The sequence below is a fragment of the Chiloscyllium punctatum genome, chromosome 6 (assembly GCF_047496795.1).
Source record: "Chiloscyllium punctatum isolate Juve2018m chromosome 6, sChiPun1.3, whole genome shotgun sequence".
Taxonomy (NCBI): Eukaryota; Metazoa; Chordata; class Chondrichthyes; order Orectolobiformes; family Hemiscylliidae; genus Chiloscyllium; species Chiloscyllium punctatum.
Genome location: NC_092744.1, coordinates 75,509,366 through 75,529,125, shown reverse-complemented (window position 1 = coordinate 75,529,125; position 19,760 = coordinate 75,509,366). Strand labels below are relative to the sequence as shown.

Sequence of the window (19,760 nt, the reverse complement as noted above, 5' to 3'; positions counted from 1 at the left end):
TGAAAAAGGGCTCAGATGAAAACAAAGTTTGTCACTTGTTTTCTTCATGTCTATCTGAGCCAAACACACAGTTGTCAACTTTAAAGTAGCATCCACTTTCAACAAAACTTCAAGGTAAGGTTAATAGCCATGCCAGTGGGTCAAAATTTAACAAAGTGTTTGACAACTAAACAGAAAAGATACATTACTCAATTTGACCTCCGTTCTCAATAAGAAAGCCAAACCAAGTACTTAGTTGACACTAAAGCAAATCAAGGCTTCACCTGATAATCCTTATATTAGAATCCCATGCCACATCTGCCCCATTGATTTTAACTCTAAAGAAGCTCCTTGTAAATAATATAGGATGTGGATGAAATAGGTCATACAACTAGCTCCTCCATAACCAAGCCAGTTCAAATATTCTTTTGAGCAGCAGGGAAGAGAAACGTCAAACTAATTTCTCCTTGCAATCTCAGATATAGCACAGAACTCAGTTCAAATAATTACTTGCAAAGGTTAGCACAGAAGCAATTCTCAATAACTGCAAACTGTCAGCCTTCCCCCTGCATTGCAAGGTAGGTCCTTCAGAGGTTATTCATTCATTAATATTTCATAATTCAAACATCTGATATCCAAAATGGGTTTTCTATTCTTGTATGTCCTTTATCAGTTTTTTCTCCCCATTCTTAACACGCTGGGTCCCTTATCTCAAAAGCAGCAGAATTGAGAGAATAATGAAAGGCAATACTATAGTCTCTTGGTGCACTGGTACACAGTATTTAACATCAACAAACTCAAAAACTTGATGCTCACATACAAAACAAAACATTAATCTACACAGCAAAACTAACCGATTAAATATGCAGAATTCCTATATGGTATTCCATGTCATGGGAATGTGACACTGCTTCAATTTACAGATAACAAGATATTTGTTGTTTCCTAGCAGCATGGAAGCCCAATATAATCCAATTCCAAAAGTCCCAGTTAATTTTATATTAGTCAAGGTAATCTAGCACCATTCTGAACTTTTTAGGCTTAAAAGAAATGAAGTAAAAGCTGTAACACAAAGGGACTTGTGCTCAAAAGTCAGAAAGCTAGAACACATGCAGCAGAGAATCAGGAGGGCTAAAGGAATGTTGGCTCTTATTTCAAAAAGAGGTTAGAGTATAAGAGTAGGGAAGTCTTACTCCAACTGAACAAGGCGCTGGTGAGAGCATCTCTGGAGTACTGAGAGCAGTTTTGGTCCCCTTATTTAAGGGAATTCAGTGATGGTCCACCAGGATGATCCCTGGTATGGAGCGATTCAATGATGAGCAATAGTTGAACAGGTTAGGACTTTACCTTATTCAGAAGAATGAGAAGTGATCTAATCCAAACATATAGGAAGTTTAAGTAGTTTGACAGGGTAAACACTGAAAGAATGCTCTCCTTCATGGGAGTCTCTCAGACCAGAGGGTGTATTCTCAGATTAAGGGGCACCAACTTTAGACTGATAGAAGGAGGAATTTCTTCTCTCAGGGGACTGAACTCCTTGCTGTGGGGACAGAATCCATGAGTATATTTAAGGCTCAGATCGATAAGATTCTTAATCAGTAATGGAATCAAGGGTGACAGGGAAAGAGCAGGAGAAATGGATGAACAGTGTCAGATCGGCAATAATCATATTGTTTGGCTGAACCGGTTTAAGGAGCTGAACAACCTACTCCTGCTTCACTTCTCATAACTCTTATTATATGCACTCTACCGTAATACAAAAGTACATCACACTGAACCAAGTGATGAGATGTATGGGCAAACTCAGTGCACTGGCCCCAGAAAGTGTGTGTCATGGAAGTTATCAGAAAAAAAACCTGATATTCCAGAGAGATGCCAGTCATTCAACCTCATCTGGCCAACAGGTGACTAATCCACACTATAAAACTGGCCCTTAAACATGCTAAATTTGTCCGTACTTGGGTGAATCGAGCCGTACTACAATAGTGTAAGTACTGCCAATAAGCAGAGAACAAATCAATTAAAAATGCCAGCCTGTTACCTAGTAGCAGTGGCTCATACTAATGAGATGACATTTACCAGCTACACAAAATCTTTAACAGACAAAGTCATACCAAGTATCCTTCTCATTTTCGGCATTCAACCGATTAGCCTCCTGTGCTTTCTCGGCCATCCACCGTGAGATTAGTTCCCGGTTTTCATCAGAGGTTTTCCGCAGCTTCTCTTCAAGAGCGGTGAAGGTGATCTGGAGGGCATCATATTCATCCTTCAGGGTCTGGTTGGCTTGCTCCAGCTCCTGGAGCTTGTTTCTCAGCTCCTGGCAATCATCACTCAGTTGTTGTATTTGCTTCTCATAGTCCATCATCCTTAAACAAAATACATACAGGCTGGGCAGAGATAAAGCTCTCAAGGTGACAATGCAAAGGTTTTAAAGAAGACAGCAGGCACATAGGCAAGTTTTTGATCATAAGAGCCACCCCACCTTCTTTAATTAATTCAATAGTCTCTGCCAACCCCAAAACCCACCTCCAGTAAATTCAAAAAGCTCATTGTGCTACTCTAGGATATGTCAAAGCCGCTAGATCCGATGCACTTTTGCACCTCCTTCAATATTTTAATAGTTAATTCTGTCAGTGGCCAAATCTCTCTCTGCCAAGTTATCAATTCTTAGACGTGACTAGTCTTAACATCCAAACCAGAAGAGGACAACTGAATCAGACAGTTTTCTGGATCCTGACCTCTAACTTTACAACAGGCCTCATTGCGTAATGCACAGATGCTGTTAGATGACAAAATTCAGGCTTATGTGTCTCACGTGCAATGCTTATATGGCACCCTGGTACTTACAATCCAAAAACGTCAGAAAAGCTTCAGAATCTGATCAAGGTCAAGGGAGTATCTCCAAATGCTTGCTGGTTGCCACTTACTTTGCTTCATTTGCATGGATCTCTTTGTCTTTCTGTTGCAACTGGCTATTGAGTTCAATCACATTTTGGGCAAGCTGAAGGAGGAACATATGCACAAAAATGATGAAAAAAATTAATACATACTTAAGTACAGTTTAAGCCTCCTGTTACCACAGACTATTTTAACCAAAAACCATTCAAACAGGGAAGTGTCTCCCATTACCAGCTATTTGGAGCTTTACAAGATCTTTAAGACATCATGATACAAATCATTTAGAGGAGCTGCAGTAGGCTTGAACTCAGGCTCAGGTAACCCATGACAATAAACAAAACAGGCAAATAGCCTTTTGTTCCACACATACACACACACACCTCACCACGCTTCTTGTGGAGTTCCGTAAGTTCCTCCTGGTGACGAATCCGCATCTGGGCGATTTCGTGTGCCATCTCATTCCGTGCCCCATCAGAGCCTGGACTGGAGCACCAAGACAGCAACAAGAAAACACAAACTTTAGTGTGGATTTAAAAAAAAGCATAATTCTTGCTGTAGCAAACTTTTTTCCAATTGACCTAAATGTCTCACTTTTATTCAGACATCAGTTCCACCCTTTTCCCAAAGACACTCCAGTAAAGTGACTTTTATTCAGCTAAGTGTAAAAACACTAAGTGCCAACAAGGTCTCTGACCAAGGGAACTCTGGTAGTGGGGAATCTCAGTCTAATCTGATCTGTCCTTGTCACCATTCAAAGATGCATTAACCATTCAGCAATAAGGATCAGGAAATATCTTCTCCTTCTCCTCCAATCAAGACCAGGGAATGACAACGATGTATGGTGCTCCATGTTGGGTCAAAAGTGCTCAACATAACACTCCCCAATCTCACAATCTAGCTGGGTCACAGAGAATAGACATCCATGGCATAATATAAGCTTTGCCAATCAAGCAGCACACTTCAAAACTTACCAAATTACACTGAAATAATTAACAACACTGATCAATGTCTGTGACCAAATAAAAAGTAGTCACAAGATTCACTCAAAGTTTAATTATTTTCTATCAGAGCATTTTGACCTTCCTAAGATCTATTTATTCTCACTTAGCAACAAGTCATACAGCACAACCCATGAGGATACACAACTGTACTAAAGAAGAAGCAATTAGACACCATCAAATGTGGGGAGTAAAGCTTGTGATGGATGGGGGAAGATGATAGATAGAACAACAGCTAAGAATAAGTTTCAAAATGATTCAGCCTATTTTCAGTACAATCCCAACAACTGATAATTGTGTGTCAATGTTTAGGTCAATAAACCTCAAAAGCACCTCGTAGGAGCGTTTCAGACACTGAGCTAAGGGAGCAGATCTTAGGATGGGTGAGTAAAACTCTGGTCAATGAGGAAGATTTTGAGAAGAACCTTAAAAAAGGAGAGAAAAGCAAAACAATTTCAAATAGTGGAGCAAAATAATTACACAAGCGGCCAAGGTTAAATAAGAAGAAAATTATCTCAAGGTTGTTGGACTAGAAAAGGTTACAGTGATAAGACAAACAAGGTCAGCAGGTTTTAAAAATCAAAGTGCTGATGGATCGAAAGCCAACGAACAAACAGGTGATGTTTGAATAAGACTTGATTCTGGATACAAACAGGCAAAAGTTTTACGTGAGCTTAAATTGGTGGAAATTTGTTTTTGTTATGAGAGAATGAGAAACTAATATTGACACAGACTCCTGCTCTTATTGAAAACATTATCACAGAATCTTTCACATCCATTTGGGAGAGGAAAGGGTCTGAATTTAAGATCTCATTTGAAAGACAGCATTGTGTAAGACACTCACAATATTCTAACTCTCAGATGACCAACGTCCGACTAAGAGAATTCTCCACAACCACCTGATGAAGGAGCAGTGCTCCAAAGCTAGTGCTTCCAAATAAACGTGTTGGACTAAAACGCGGTGTTGTGTGATTTTTAACTTTCCAAAATTTGCCACAGGAACTAGATGCACTTTTCTCTATGCAATACACAGCGCACCCTGCCCACGGACTACAATCATTCTGCCTGTTAGTTGGCCACATCCCTGGGACTTCCGTTCTAACCCCGTTTGCACCTTTCCTTAGGGAGTGCAGAGTTTCAAGATGTCCTTCAGAAGGTCAGTAAGTGCTGGCATTGTCAGTAACGTCGTCATGCCACAAAGAAATGAAAAAAAAAATCAAGAACAACCATCCATGATTTCAACAGCATAACTGTTGGGATGGCTATAGGGCCCAGCATCTCAATCCACAATTTTTCAGCAGTTTATTTTCTGGCATTGCTCCCCACTGCCCTTTAGTAGCAGTATCCCCACTTTGATTCATCGCACCTTGAATAACTACAGGAAAAAGCAGAGGACAGAGACTAGCTGGATAGTTCTTTCAAACAGCTGAAACAGACATGATGGGCCAAGCTTCTGTTCTCTGAGCATATTATTTCCCCGCAAAGGGAGTTGGAGGCTGATGATAACAAATATGATACGCTACTACAAACTTTTGGGGGTTTCAAGCAGTTAGTCTGAGGGACAGTAAACAGAAAGCATGAGCACTTACACATGCTACGTACCTAATGTCTTGGCGGTTGTGAAGGTCATATTTCTCCCCCTGAAACCTCTCAGCCAGCACGGTCTGCAGGTCTGACTTCTCCAGAAGTTTATTGTCTGTGAGGACCAAACATTGAAAGAAGTGAAAACCCATGCATACAAACCAAAAATCCAAATCAGCACATGCTGGAAACCCTAAAATAAAAAAAACAAACAAACAATAAACACTTAGTAAGTCAAGCAATAGCAAGAGAGAGTCAATGAATCAGGTTGACGATGAGGTGTCATTCAAAAATGTGAATGCTACTGAGTTTTGGTTGAGCCTTACTAAAATAAGATAGGCTCACCGAGATACTAAGGAATTTTCCACCTCAAGCAGTCTCAGTGGTCCCACCATAAACTGGATTTTTATTGCCCACATGCAGTTCAGATGGTTAGTTTTAGAGACTGCAAACAGAAATCTTTTCAACACTTCTACATGTGTGGGAATGGCTGATTGAAACACTGAATGGAATGGACATTAATTACCAATGGCACAGACTGAGCAAGCGACTGCACATAGCAAGAATATCATTTTTGAACTGATGCATATTTTAGCTCATCTCAATTTATAGAGATAGAGATGTACAGCATGGAAACAGACCCTTCGGTCCAACCTGTCGAACACCTAACTGAAGTCCATGTAGATCACATCTACTGCTCTGCCCTCATCAATGTTCTTTGTAACTTCTTTAAAAAACTCAATCAAGTTTGTGAGACATGATTTCCCACGCACAAGACCATGTTGACTATCCCTAATCAGTCCTTGCCTTTCCAAATACATGTACATCCTGTCCCTCAGGATTCCCTCCAACATGCCCACCACCGAGGTCAGGCTCACCAGTCTATAGTTCCCTGGCTTGTCCTTCTTAAACAGTGGCACCACGTTTGCCAACCTCCAGTCTTCCGACACCTCACCTGTGACTATCGATGATACAAATATCTCAGTAAGAGGCCCAGCAATCATTTCCCTAGCTTCCCACAGAGTTCTCAGGTATACCTGATCAGGTCGTGGGGATTTATCCACCTTTATACGTTTCAAGACATCCAGCACTTCCTCCTCTGTAATCTGGACATTTTGCAAGATGTCACCATCTATTTCCCTACAGTCTATATCTTCCATATCCTTTTCCACAGTAAATACTGATGCAAAATATTCATTTAGTATCTCCCCCATTTTCTGTGGTTCCACACAAAGGTCGCCTTGCTGATCTTTGAGGGGCCCTCTTCTCTCCCTAGTTGCCCTTTTGTCCTTAATATATTTGTAAAAACCCTTTGGATTCTCCTTAATTCTATTTGCCAACGCTATCTCATGTCCCCGTTTTGCCCTCCTGATTTCCCTCTTCAGTATACTCCTACTTTCTTTATACTCTAAGGGTTCACTCGATCTATCCTGTCTGAACCTGACATATGCTTCCTTCTTTTTCTTAACCAAACCCTCAATTTCTTTAGCCATCCAGCATTCCCTATACCTACCAGCCTTCCCTTTCACTCTGACAGGAATGTACTTTCTCTGGATTCTCGTTATCTCATTTCTGAAGTCTTCCCATTTTCCAGCCCTCCCTTTACCTGCGAACATCTGTCTGCAATCAGCTTTCGAAAGTTATTGGCTAATACGGTCAAAATTGGCCTTTCTCCAATTTAGAACTTCAACTTTTAGATCCGGTCTATCCTTTTTCATCACGATTTTAAAACGAATAGAATTATGGTCGCTGGCCCCAAAGTGCACCTCCACTGAAACCTCAGTCACCTGCGCTGCTTTATTTCCCAAGTGTAGGTCAAGTTTTGCACCTTCTCTAGTAGGTACATCCACATACTGAATCAGAACATTATCTTGTACGGACTTAACAAATTCCTCTCCATCTAAACCTTTTAACACTATGGCAGTCCCAGTCGATGTTTGGAAAGTTAAAATCCCCTCCCATAACTACTCTATTATTCTTACAGATAGCTGAGATCTCCTTACAAGTTTATTTCTCAATTTCCCTCTGACTATTAGGGGGTCTATAATACAATCCCAATAAGGTGATCATCCCTTTCTTATTTCTCAGTTCCACCTAAATAACTTCCCTGGATGTATTTCCGGGAATATCCTCCCTCAGCACAGCTGTAATGCTAGCCCTTATCAAAAATACCACTCCCCTTCCTCCCTTTCTATCCTTCCTGTAGCATTTGTATCCTGGAACATTAAGCTGCCAGTCCTGCCCATCCCTGAGCCATGTTTCTGTAATTGCTATGATATCCCAGTCCCATGTTCCTAACCATGCCCTGAGTTCATCTGCCTTCCCGGTTAGGCCCCTTGCATTGAAATAAATGCAGTTTAATTTATCAGTCCTACCTTGTCCCTGTCTGCCCTGACTGTTTGACTCACTTCTGTTCTCAAATGTACCCGTCTCAGATTGATCTCTTTCCTCAATATCTCCCTGGGTCCCACCCCCCCACCTTACGAGTTTAAATCCTCACAAGCAGTTGTAGCAAATCTCCCTGCCAGTATTTTAGTCCCGTTCCAATTCAGGTGTTAGCCGTCCTTCTTGTACAGGTCACTTCTACCCCAAAAGAGATTCCAATGATCCAAAAGTGTGAGTCCTTCTCCCATACACCAGCTCCTCAGCCATGCATTCATCTGCTCTATCCTCCTATTCCTGTCCTCACTAGCTCGTAGCACTGGGAGTAATCCAGACATCACTACCCTTGAGGACCTCATTTTTAAATTTCTGCCTTCAGAATCTCAATCTTTTCCCTTCCTATATTGCTGGTCCCAATGTGGACAATGACCTCTTGCTGGCCACTCTCCCCCGAGAGAACATTCTGCACCCTCTCTGAGATATCCTTGATCCTGGCACCAGGAAAACAACACACCATTCTGCTTTTTCTCTGTTGGCCACAGAAACGTCTGTCTGTACCTCGGACTACAGAATCCCCTAACACAATTGATCTCTTGGAAGCCGATGTACCCCTCATTGCATTAGAGCCAGTCTCAATACCAGAAACTGGGCTGTTTATGCTACGTTCCCCTAAGAATCCATCACCCCCTACATTTTCCAAAACAGCATACCTGTTTGAAATGGGTATATCCACAAAAGACTCCTGCCCTAGGTGCCTACCTCTCTTACCCTTCCTGGGATTAACCCATCTTTGTGATTGTACCTGAGACTTTCCCCCCTTCCTATAACTGCCATCCATCACATACTGTTGCTGTTGCAAATTCCTCATCGCTTCCATCTGTCTCTCCAACCGATCCACTCGATCTGATAAGATTCGCATCCAACAGTATTTATAGCAGCTATAATCCGCAGTAACCCTTAAACTCTCTTTAAACTCCCACATCTGACAAGAAGTACATATCACTGCAAAGGCCATTTTTGCTCCTTCACAATCTACAGATCCAGAAAATAACACCGTTTTATACCTCTACAAAACACTGCACCAGGTTTAATTCATAGCTATGGCTTATATTTTAAGCTTAATCAAGAGCCTTATCTCCAAAAACATATCAAGAAAGGACCAACTGTACTCACTTGGACAGACTTAAAACAACAATTAACTTATCTGATTCTGTGCTGTGAACTTTGCCCAAACTGGTTCCTCCATGATAAGTTGTGAAATTCACTGTTTGTTAATTTTCCCAGATGAACTCCGATGTCCAGCGACACAAATAAAAGCAAAATACTGTGGAGGCAGTAAAAAGCTAGAAAAATTCTGCAGCATCTGAGAGAGAAACAGGGTTATCTTTTTGAGTTCAAAGATTCTTCTTTAGAACTAAGAGGAACTAGAAGATGACATTTTATGTTTTTGGCAAAGGAGGAGGAGGAACAAGGAGAAAAGATGGCGAGGGTGCCCAGAGGGAAAGACAAGGGGAGGGCTAATGGCGGTTAAAAAAGGGGGGTATATAAATGAGGTCTGGAGTGGGGGGAAAACAGGACAGCTTTGCTGTCGGCAAAGCAACAAGACATGGGAAGAGGGCAATCAAAGTGCACAGACTAATGGTGTGGGAAGTGAGCAAAAGATGATCTTATCATTGTTCTGGATGGAGGAGAAGGGGTGAGGACAGAAGCACGGGAAATAGCCATGGTGGAGAGTGGCTGAGGACTGTATGACAGCACGTGCAAGAGAAAGTGAGAGAGACAGATTGCGTGAGTATGTCCCTTCAATTTCCACAATGCTAATCTCCACATTCAAAGGACCATCCGTCATCATAATCCCATCCTTCCCTCCCCTCCAATGTCAGTATTCCACAAGGACTGTTCCCTTCACAACATCGTGATCCACTCCGAACACTTCCTCACCTCCCCACTGTACCTTCACATATAATCACAGAAGGTGCAACATTTTTCCCTTTTACCTCTTCCCTCCTCACTGTCCAAGGTTCCAAACATACCTTCCAGATGGGGCAGCTGCTTATTTGTACTATGAGTCATAGAGTACGGAAACAGAACCTTCAATCCAACTAGTCGGGACGGGACGGTGGCACAGTGGTTAGCACTGCTGCCTCGCAGCGCCGGAGACCCGGGTTCAATTCCCGCCTCAGGTGACTGACTGTGTGGAGTTTGCACGTTCTCCCCGTGTCTGCGTGGGTTTCCTCCGGGTGCTCCGGTTTCCTCCCACAGTCCAAAGATGTGCAGGTTAGGTGAATTGGCCATGCTAAATTGCCCATAGTGTTAGGTAAGGGGTAGATGTAGATGTAGGGGTATGGGTGGGTTACGCTTCGGCGGGGCGGTGTGGACTTGTTAGGCCGGAGGGCCTGTTTCCACACTGTAAGTAATCTAATCTAATCTAATCTAATCCACGCTGACCATAACCTGAAACTAAACTAGCCCCACCTGTCTGCTCCTGACCCATATCCCTCCAAACCTTGCCCATCCACATACTTATCCAAATGTCTTTTAAATGTTGCATTTGTGCCCATCCACCACTTCATCAGGAAGTTCATCCCACACTCTAACCACCCTCTGTGTAAAAAAAATTAGCCCCTTGTGTCTTTTTAAAATCTCTTTCCTCTCACCTTAAAAATGTGCCCCCTAGTCTTGAAATCCCCCATCCTTGGGAAAAGGTATCCTACCATTAACTCTACCGATACCCCTCATTATTTTATAAACTTCTATAAGATCACCTCACAACCTTTGACTCTCCAGTGAAAAATGTCTCAGAAGAAGCCTCACCAATGTCCTGTAGAACCTCAACGTGATTTTCCAACTCCTATATTCAAATAACTCAGCAATGAAGGCAAGCATGCCTAAGCCTTTTTAGCCACCCCGTCTTTCTGTGACGCAAACTTCAAAGAATTATGTACCTGCACTCCAGGTCCTTCTGTTCTACAATATTAGCCAAGGCACTACCACTAATTGTACAAGCCCTACCCTTGCTTGTTGTACCAACATGCAACACCTCACATATGTCCAGATTAAACTTCATCTGGCATTTTTCAGCCCATTAACCCATTTGATTAAGATCCCATTGTAAACTTGGAAAACCTTCTTTACTGCCTACTATGCCACCAATTTTGGTGTCAACCACAACTTACTAACCACACTTTCTATGTTGTCATCCAAATCATTTATATAAGTGACAAACAAAAGAGGACCCAGAACCACTGGTGACAGGCCTCAAGTCTGCAACGCAAACCACTAACACCGTGTCTCCTGCCATTAAGCAAGCATATATCCAATTGGCAAGCTCGCCTTGAATCCCATGTGACCAAACATCACTAATTAGTTTATCATGTGGAACCTTGTGAAAGGCTTTACTAAAGTCTCACGTAAACAACATCTATTTGCGTTGCCATCAATCTTTTTGGCAACTTCCTCAAAACAATATCAAGTTTATGAAACGCGGTTTTCCTCATTCAAAACCATGCTGACTACCCCAAATCAATTTTTGCTTCTCTAAAATCCTATCTTTTATAATCACCTCCAAGAATTTACCCACAAACAAGGCGAAAGGGAGGACTGCAGATTCTGGAGATCAGAGTCAAGAGTGTGGCGCTAGAAAAGCGCAGCAGGTCAGGCAGCATCCGAGGAGCAGGAGAGTCGACGTTTCGGGCAAAAGCTGTTCAACCCACAGACGAGGTCAGACTCCTTCAAGCTATTTTACTTTATTCCCTGCTCACAATGCAGTCTCCTTTACAATGGCAAGATCAATCTCAGACTGGGTGACCACTTTGTAGAACAGCACCAGTGATAATAAGAAAGACACTGACTTATCAGCTGCTTGTCATTTCAGCAACCAACATGTTCCATGCTAACATTTCCATTCCAGGCCTGCTACAGTGTTCCAATAAAACTCAACACAGGCTGGAGAATAAGCATAGCATTTACCACACAGACATTTTATTGCTCTCAAATAGTTGACGTTGAGTGCAAGAATGCTCCTGTGTTCTCAGCCTCCCCCTCCTCCCCACCCCCATCTTGCCAGTGCCTTATTGCTTTGTTCTCACCAGCATGGAACTTTTTTCTTCTACTTTAACCTTCCATTCACATACTCTTTTACATTTCAATTTTACATGTTACATCTCAATCTCTCCTTTACAAACATCAGCATTCCCTTTGTCTGTTGCTATGAACAAATTTATTCCAACTGCTTCTCCTCCTCCCCTTTTGCTAATGGCATTAAAAAACCCATCATTTTCCAGTCCCTTTCAGGTCAGAATACAGTCATTGGACTTGAAACATTAACTCCTGTTTCGCACTCCATAGATGCTACAAGACTTGCTGAGTCGCTCCAGCATTACCATTTTTATTTCAAAATAAGTAGGGTGGGTGAAAGGTATCTTTTTACTGGATGGCACTTGTGTGCATTTCTCATGGGAATCGACGGAGAGTCAGAGATATACAGCACGGAAACAGAACCTTCAGTCCAACTCATACATGCCGACCAGATATCCCAACCCAATCTGGTCCCACCTGCCAGCACCTGGCCCATATCCCTCCAAACCCTTCCTATTCATATACCCATCCAGATGCCTTTTAAATGTTGCAATTGTACTCTCCTCACAACTTCCTCTGGCAGCCTATTCAACATACGTACCATCCTCTGCATGAAAATGTTGCCCCTTAGTTCTCTTTTATATCTTTCCCCTCTCACCCTAAACCTACGCCCTCTAGTTCTGGACTCCTCCACCCCAGGGAAAATACCTTGTCTATTTACCCTATCCACGCCCCTTATGATTTTATAAACCTCGAAAGGTCACCCCTTAGCCTCTGACACTCCGGGAAAACAGTCCCAGCCTATTCAACCTCTCCCGATAGGTACGTCCACATACCGAATTGGAAAATTTTCTTGTACACACTTAAATCCTTCTCCATCTAAACCCTTAACATTATGCCAGTCCCAGTCTATGTTTGGAAAGTTAAAATCCCCTACCATAACCACCCTATTACTCTTACAGATAACTGAGATCTCCTTACAAATTTATTTCTCAATTTCCCTCTGACTATTAGGGGGTCTATAATACAATCCCAATAAGGTGATCATCCCTTTCTTATTTCTCAGTTCAACCCAAATAACTTCTCTGGATGTATTTCCAGGATTATCCACCCTCAGTACAGCTGTAATGCTATCCCTTATCAAAAACGCCACTCTCCTCCTCTCTTGCCTCCCTTTCTGTCCTTCCTGTAACAATTGTATCCTGAAACATTAAGCTGCCAGTCCTGTCCATCCCTGAGCCATGTTTCTGTAATTGCTATGATATCCCAGTCCCATGTTCCTAACCATGCCCTGAGTTCATCTGCCTTCCCTGTTAGGCTTCTTGCATTGAAATAAATGCCGTTTAACTTATCAGTCCGACCTTGTTCTCTGCTTTGTCCCTGCCTGCCCTGACTGTTTTACTTGCTTCTTTTCCCAACTGTACCAGTCTCAGATTGATCTCTTTCCTCACTATCTCCCTGGGTCCCACCACCCCCACCTTACTAGTTTAAATCCTCCCGAGCAGCTCGAGCAAATCTCCCTGTCAGTATATTAGTCCCCTTCCAATTCAGGTGTTATCCGTCCTTCTTGTACAGGTCACTTCTACCCCAGAAGAGATTCCAATGATCCAAATATGTGAATCCTTCTCCCATACACCAGCTCCTCAGCCATGCAGTCATCTGCTCTATCCTCCTATTCCTGCCCTCGCTAGCTCGCAGCACTGGAAGTAATCTAGATATTACTACTCTCAAGGACCTCCTTTTTAAATTCCTGCTTAACACTCTATATTCTCCCTTCAGAATCTCATCCTTTTCCTTTCCTATGTCGTTGGTTCTGATGTGTACAATGACCGCTTGCTGGGCCCTCTCCCTCTTGAGAACATTCTGCACCCTCTCTGAGACATCCTTGATCCTGGCACCAGGGAAGCAACACGCCATTTTGATTTTTCGCTGCTGGCCACAGAAACGTCTGTCTGTGCCTCGCACTAGAGAGTCCCCGAACACAATTGATCCATTAGAACCCAACAAACCCCTCATTGCAATCGAGCCAGTCTCAATACCAGAAACATGCCTGTTCGTGCTCCATTCCTCGGAGAATCCATCACCCCCTACATTTTCAAAAACAGCATACTCGTTTGAAATGAGGATAGCCACAGAAGACTCCTGCACTACCTGCCCACCTCTCTTACCTTTCGTCGAGTTAACCTATGTGACTGTATCTGCGACTTTTCTCCCTTCCTCTAGCTGCCATCCATCACATCCCCTTACGCTTGTAAATTCCTCATTGCCTCTAACTGTCGCTCCATCCGATCTGATAGGATTCGCAACCAACGGCATTTATTTCAGATATAATCCTCATAACATGCAAACTCTCCCTAAACTCCCACATCGACAAGAAGAGCATATCACTCTACTGAGGACCATTTTTGCTTCTTTCAGTCTACAGACCCAGAATACAGCCCCATCTTATTCCTCTACGAAACACTGCTCCAGGCTAACTTAATACTTATGGCTTATATTTTTAAGTTTAGTCAAGAGACATATCTCAATAAACATAATTAAAAAGAACCCACTCCTTTCACTACTGCAGACTTACAGCAAGGCCTCAAGGCCATGCTTAAAACTATTCACTTATCAGTCTGTGCTGTGACCTCTCCCAAACAGGTTCTTCCAAGATTACTTGAGAATTTCACTGTTTTTTTTAATTTTCCCAGATGCACTCCGATGTCCAGCGATCCACGAATTAAACAACAAAGGCAGTAACTGCACAGGTTCACTGCTGTGTCAGTTAGCAGTGTGGGTTTCTTTCTCACTCTCTGTTTCTCACACTCTCTCTCTTTCTCCCTCCTGCACTGACCTCACCATGCGCTACCTTTGTCTGTTCCTCTCCCTTTTAAAAGTGCAATTGTTTTCACATTTTTTTTCTCTAGAAGTTCCAAAACAATGCAACAACATATAAAACAGTAATTGCTGCTTCTGGATTTTGAGGAAATCACCTCCAACAGCTAAAATACATCAACAAAAAAAGGAGTAGCCTGTTATAGCCAGAAATTTTTCCTGTCCTCCATCTTGTCTTCTCAATTCAATAGACCTAATTAACATTCAATTAAACATTTGCATATTATAGTGAACACACTGCAGTGTTTTTAAGGATAGACGATATATGAAGGAGCAAACAGTCATCTCGAATCACTGGAGGTCCAAAAAAAGAGTCAGAGGGGCCATTTAGCCCCTTGACCCTGTCATTCTAAGTCATGGCTGATCGTTTACCTCAATGCCATATCCCTTGATTTCTTTTTAGATTAGATTCCCTACATTGTGGAAACAGGCCCTTTGGCCCAACAAGTCCACACCGACCCTCCGAAGACTAACCCACACAGACCCATTTCCCTCTGACTAATGTACCGATCACCATGGGAAACCTAGCACGGCCAATTCACCTGACCAGCGCATCGTTGGACTGTGGGAGGAAACCCACACAGACATGGGAAGAATATGCAAGCTCCACACAGACAGTCGCCCGAGGCTGGAATTGAACCTGGGTCCCTGGCACTGTGAGGCAGCAGTGCTAACCAATGAGCCACCCTGCTCCCCATGTCATGACCATAATCAGATCTCAGCCTTAAAATGACTTTTGATTTTATTGACCCTATCTGTTTCCAGATTGTGCAACACAAATTTTGCTGTGTAATATTGTCCACCTTCAAAACTCTGTAAAACCATCGTTGTATCTCTCATCAGTGCAGAAAATTCCATAGAATTCATTACACTATATGAATAAAACCGCCCTTATCTCAGTCTTAAATAGCTTGCTATTTATTCTGAAACTGTGCCCCATGGTTGTAGATCCCAAAGCCAGGGGAAACATCCATCTTCAAACATACCCATCTCGTGAGCAATACCTGCTGCATTCAAACATAGATCAAAATCTCACAAGGTCAGAAATGTTCAAAAATTCACACTTACACATCAGCATTTTGTGTAGTAGAATAACATAAGGTACATCACCTTTAGAGGGTAAGACCAAGTCCCTGACTGAGGTAAGGAGAGATATGAACATGCAGAGCCAGTCAGGCAGCATCTGAGGAGCAGGAGAGTCAACATTCCGAGCATAAGCTTTTCACCAGAAATTCTTATGCGCGAAGCATAGACTCTCCCGCTCCTCAGATGTTGCCTGACTGGCTGTGCTTTACCTTTTGACTCTGATCGCCAGCATCTGCTATCCTCACTTTCACCTAGACATATATAATATAAAGTTAGCTTCATAAAGATTTTGAAGACAAAGAATATGACACAGCAAAATTTGTTTTGCACAGTCTGCATATAGATAGGGTCAATATATCAAAAGTACTGGTTAATGGAAGGAATACCATTCAACTCTACTTTAATGAACAAGGCAGAGAGAGGTTTATTGGTTCTAGCAGGAATTAAACTCAAAGCTGCTACGGTTACAGTGCAAAAGCAATGACATATGGCTGCTGTCTCAGAAAGCCACTAATAGTTTCAGTTTTCACTAACAGTACAAACCTAAGTCATTGCTCCAAATCATATTATGGGTCTGATAGAATACAATTTTGGAAATTAAATAAGAAAAGATTGCCTTATCACATATATGTTAGCAAACTTCAGTCTCCAGTTGAAGACAATCTTGGGGGGATATTGGAGATTTCCATTGGTAAAGCATTCTGGTTAGTGCTCACAGCGTGTTCCGAATCCAGCCTTGGGTAACTGTCTGTGTGGAGTTTGCACATTCTCCCCATATCTGCATGGGTTTTCTCTGGGTGCTCTGGTTTCTTCCCACAGTCCAAAGACATTCAGACTAGGTGGATTGGCTATGCTAAATTGCCTGTAATATCCAGGAATGTGCAGGCTAGATGGATTAGCCAATGGGAAATGCAGAGTTATGGGGATAGGACAGGAGGGTGGGTCTAGATGGGGATGCTCTTTGGAGGACCGGTGTGGACTTGATGGGCCAAATGGCTTGCTTCTGCACTTAATGATTCCATATTATAAGGTGCAGTGCCAGACAATGTTAATCTCCTCATTGTTAGGATGAGATGGCCAGAGTATTATAATATAGGTGAAGATCCTCACAGACAACAGAAAAGCAAAAGGACGTAAAAAGAGATGCAAGATTGACAAAATGAGCATTATTCAAGCATTGGACAGATTGTAAGCCAAGGGACGCAGAGCTAGAGTGTATTGGCAACTGTTTAGGTTCAAGCAGCGCATGTGCACACATGTAAAATTGTGGAAGTTGGTGGGCTGAGCAGTAAAAGTGTGAAGTGGGGGAGGGAGGGTATTTGGCAAATAAGATTTAGGCCATATCAGTACTTACTCCCAACACAAACAGAAGTTCTAATTCCACATCCTTTTGCTGCTTCCTTATCCCAAGTTGTAAGCATGGTCTCCAGCACATTCTCTCTTAAGCGCTATCAGGTTCACTTTTGAAAGGCATATTTAAATCAGCCATCAATTTCAGTTTCAGGCTGTGACCTGATCTCAGCACACCAAGACTGGCTCTCCTCCAATCAAATATTTTTGAATCTTGATTGTGTCTTGGCCTTTCCATAGCTAGCCTAAATTTTATGATATGATCACTGTCCCCAAATTTTCCTCCACTGACTCTAAGTACTTTCTGATTGTCCAGAACCAGCAATGCCTTTTTTGTTACAAGGCAGAAACATACTGATCCACAAAATTCACACTTTAGAAACTCTCTCCACTCTGCACTTTATATTATCTGGTCTACAGGTGAATGATTGAAGTATTTCATTAACTTACAGAAGGATAAAAAAAAGTGACGAAGTGCAAATTAGCTTCTCTGTACTTTCCCCAACCACTCAGAGTCATAGCACCGGAAACTAGATGAAGGATTCAGGCACTGATGAAAGAGTCTTTAGTGGCTCAGGGGTTAGCATTGCTGCCTCACAGCACCAGAGACCTGGGTTTGATTCCACCCTCAGGCAACCGTCTGTGTGGAGTTTGCACATTATCCTCGTGGGTTTCCTCCCACATGTTAGGTGGATTGACCATGCTAAATTGTTCAGAGATGTGCAGGTTAGCTGAGTTAGCCATGTCCCTTACAGGGACGGAGGAGGAGGGTCGGTGTGGACTCAATGAACCCAATGCCTTGCTTCTACAATGTAGGGATTGTGAGATATGATTATTACAGAGACCAGCTCGAGGCCTGCCTGCATGGCACAACTATGATGCTCTGGCGATTACAGAGACCCTGGCTCAGAAAGAAAAAGACAGGGCTGGGTCCTAAATATTCCTGTACAGCAGGCTTTCAGGAAAGATAGAGAAGTAAAGAAAGCACGGGATGGTGAGTTATTGATCTGGTGGGAGGTTACAGTGCTGCAGAGGGAGGGAGGGATGGTGAGTGGATGCCCTACAGGGGTCAAGGACACCATCCATCTGCTTGTCCAGTGGCTGACACCGTGGGCCCCGCAGGAGCCCGGGGCTCGAGGTAGCTGCAGCACCGACACCCCCGCCCGCCCGCCCGCCACCCACAGGGACGCTCAGAACCGCCAAGGCAGCCGTGGCGTCGGTGCTCAGGCCCTGGTCCAGGTGCAGGCCTCGCTCCCCTCCCCTCAGGCCGGGCCCGCGTTCACACTCACACGCCTGGATCAGCTCCTCGAAGGCCTGACGCTGCAGCCGGTCCCGGAGCCGCAGCTGCTCGCTGATGTTTCTCCTCCAGCCCTGCGCCGCCGCTGCCATCTCTCGCTCTCTCCGGCCGAAGCCGCGCTCCGCGCTCGCTCTCCCCTCCCGCTCCGGGACCAGCGATGGTGCCTCTCACTAACGCGGCCTACTGAAGCTGCACATGCGCAGACATGAAGGATGGGCCATGCCCCCATAGCTGCGCCGCCATGTTTGATAAAGTCACCAGTTGCCATATTTGATCAAGGCACCGCCAGCTTCAGCCCCAGTGTTTACCCTGCCTCTATTCACAGATGTGGAGGTGCTCGTGTTGGATCGGGGTGGTCAAAATTAAAAATCATACAACACCAGGTTATAATCCAACAGATTTATTTGAAAGCTTTCACTTTCAAGCTTTCAAATAAATCTGTTAGATTATAACCTGGTGTTGTGTGATTTTAATTTTGTCCACAGAATTACACAGCGCCTCTATTTGAGATCCACATTGAGTTTCCTCCCACTTCACTGACCTGTTACTCCCTCACGGTAAATTTGGATTCCTCTTCATTATAACAGGGTTAGAGATCAGCTGTGGCACAGTTAGTAGCACTCTTTTTCTGAATCAAGTCCCACTTGAGGGCTTGAGCACAAAGAAAAATCATTACTTTTCGTGCAGTACAGTTGGAGCTATCATCACATAGCTGACACCTTCGACCAAAGTGTCATTAGCCTCCTTGAATTGATGCAGAAGCTCCTATGTACAAGTACGTTTCAAAGGCAATTATTCCTTTTGAGTGTGCCATACATAGACCTTAATCAAGATCGCAAAGATATGATTTCTCAGATTTTGAATGCATATTGATTCACGGTTTTCCAACTTCAGCACAGTGATTACACTTCAGAAAGAATAGAGAGAAAGTGTTTTTGAGATATTCAGTTGTCCTGAAAAGATTTCTATAACTACAGGTATTTAGTTTTAATGCTATCTACCATGGCAGTGTTTAAAATTGCCCACAACTCTATGCAAAACATTTGCTCTTAAATTATTTACCTGATCTGTCAGTAACTCTACTCTAAGCTGCCTCATCTGGGACTCAGTTGCAACATGATAAATATTAGGTGGATATAAGTTCTTCAATTCATTTACATTCACTTGGACAATGTGGGATGAGGTCAAGTCACTGAGGTTGGGCTTGAACCCATAACTTTCCAACGGAGCCAAAA

At 43.1% G+C, this 19,760-nt stretch overlaps 1 protein-coding gene across 3 annotated transcripts in view; it reads right to left on the bottom strand.

The window, feature by feature from the left end:
- atg16l1 (ATG16 autophagy related 16-like 1 (S. cerevisiae)) overlaps positions 1–18,715 on the bottom strand; it is a 49,499-nt gene extending 30,784 nt beyond the window's left edge. The window contains exons 1-5 of one of the 3 annotated variants that reach the window (XM_072572954.1): positions 18,518–18,715; positions 5,478–5,571; positions 3,258–3,360; positions 2,907–2,980; positions 2,094–2,345 (exon numbers count right to left, since the gene is read on the bottom strand). In XM_072572954.1, the coding sequence (XP_072429055.1) occupies positions 2,094–2,345; positions 2,907–2,980; positions 3,258–3,360; positions 5,478–5,571; positions 18,518–18,617 (623 nt within the window). In that variant the 5' untranslated portion in view covers positions 18,618–18,715. Of the gene's footprint in view, positions 1–2,093; positions 2,346–2,906; positions 2,981–3,257; positions 3,361–5,477; positions 5,572–9,011; positions 9,031–18,517 lie in introns of those variants that run through there. The other 2 variants (XM_072572955.1, XM_072572956.1) reach the window with 2 other exon arrangements.
- Positions 18,716–19,760: the final 1,045 nt, after the last annotated feature.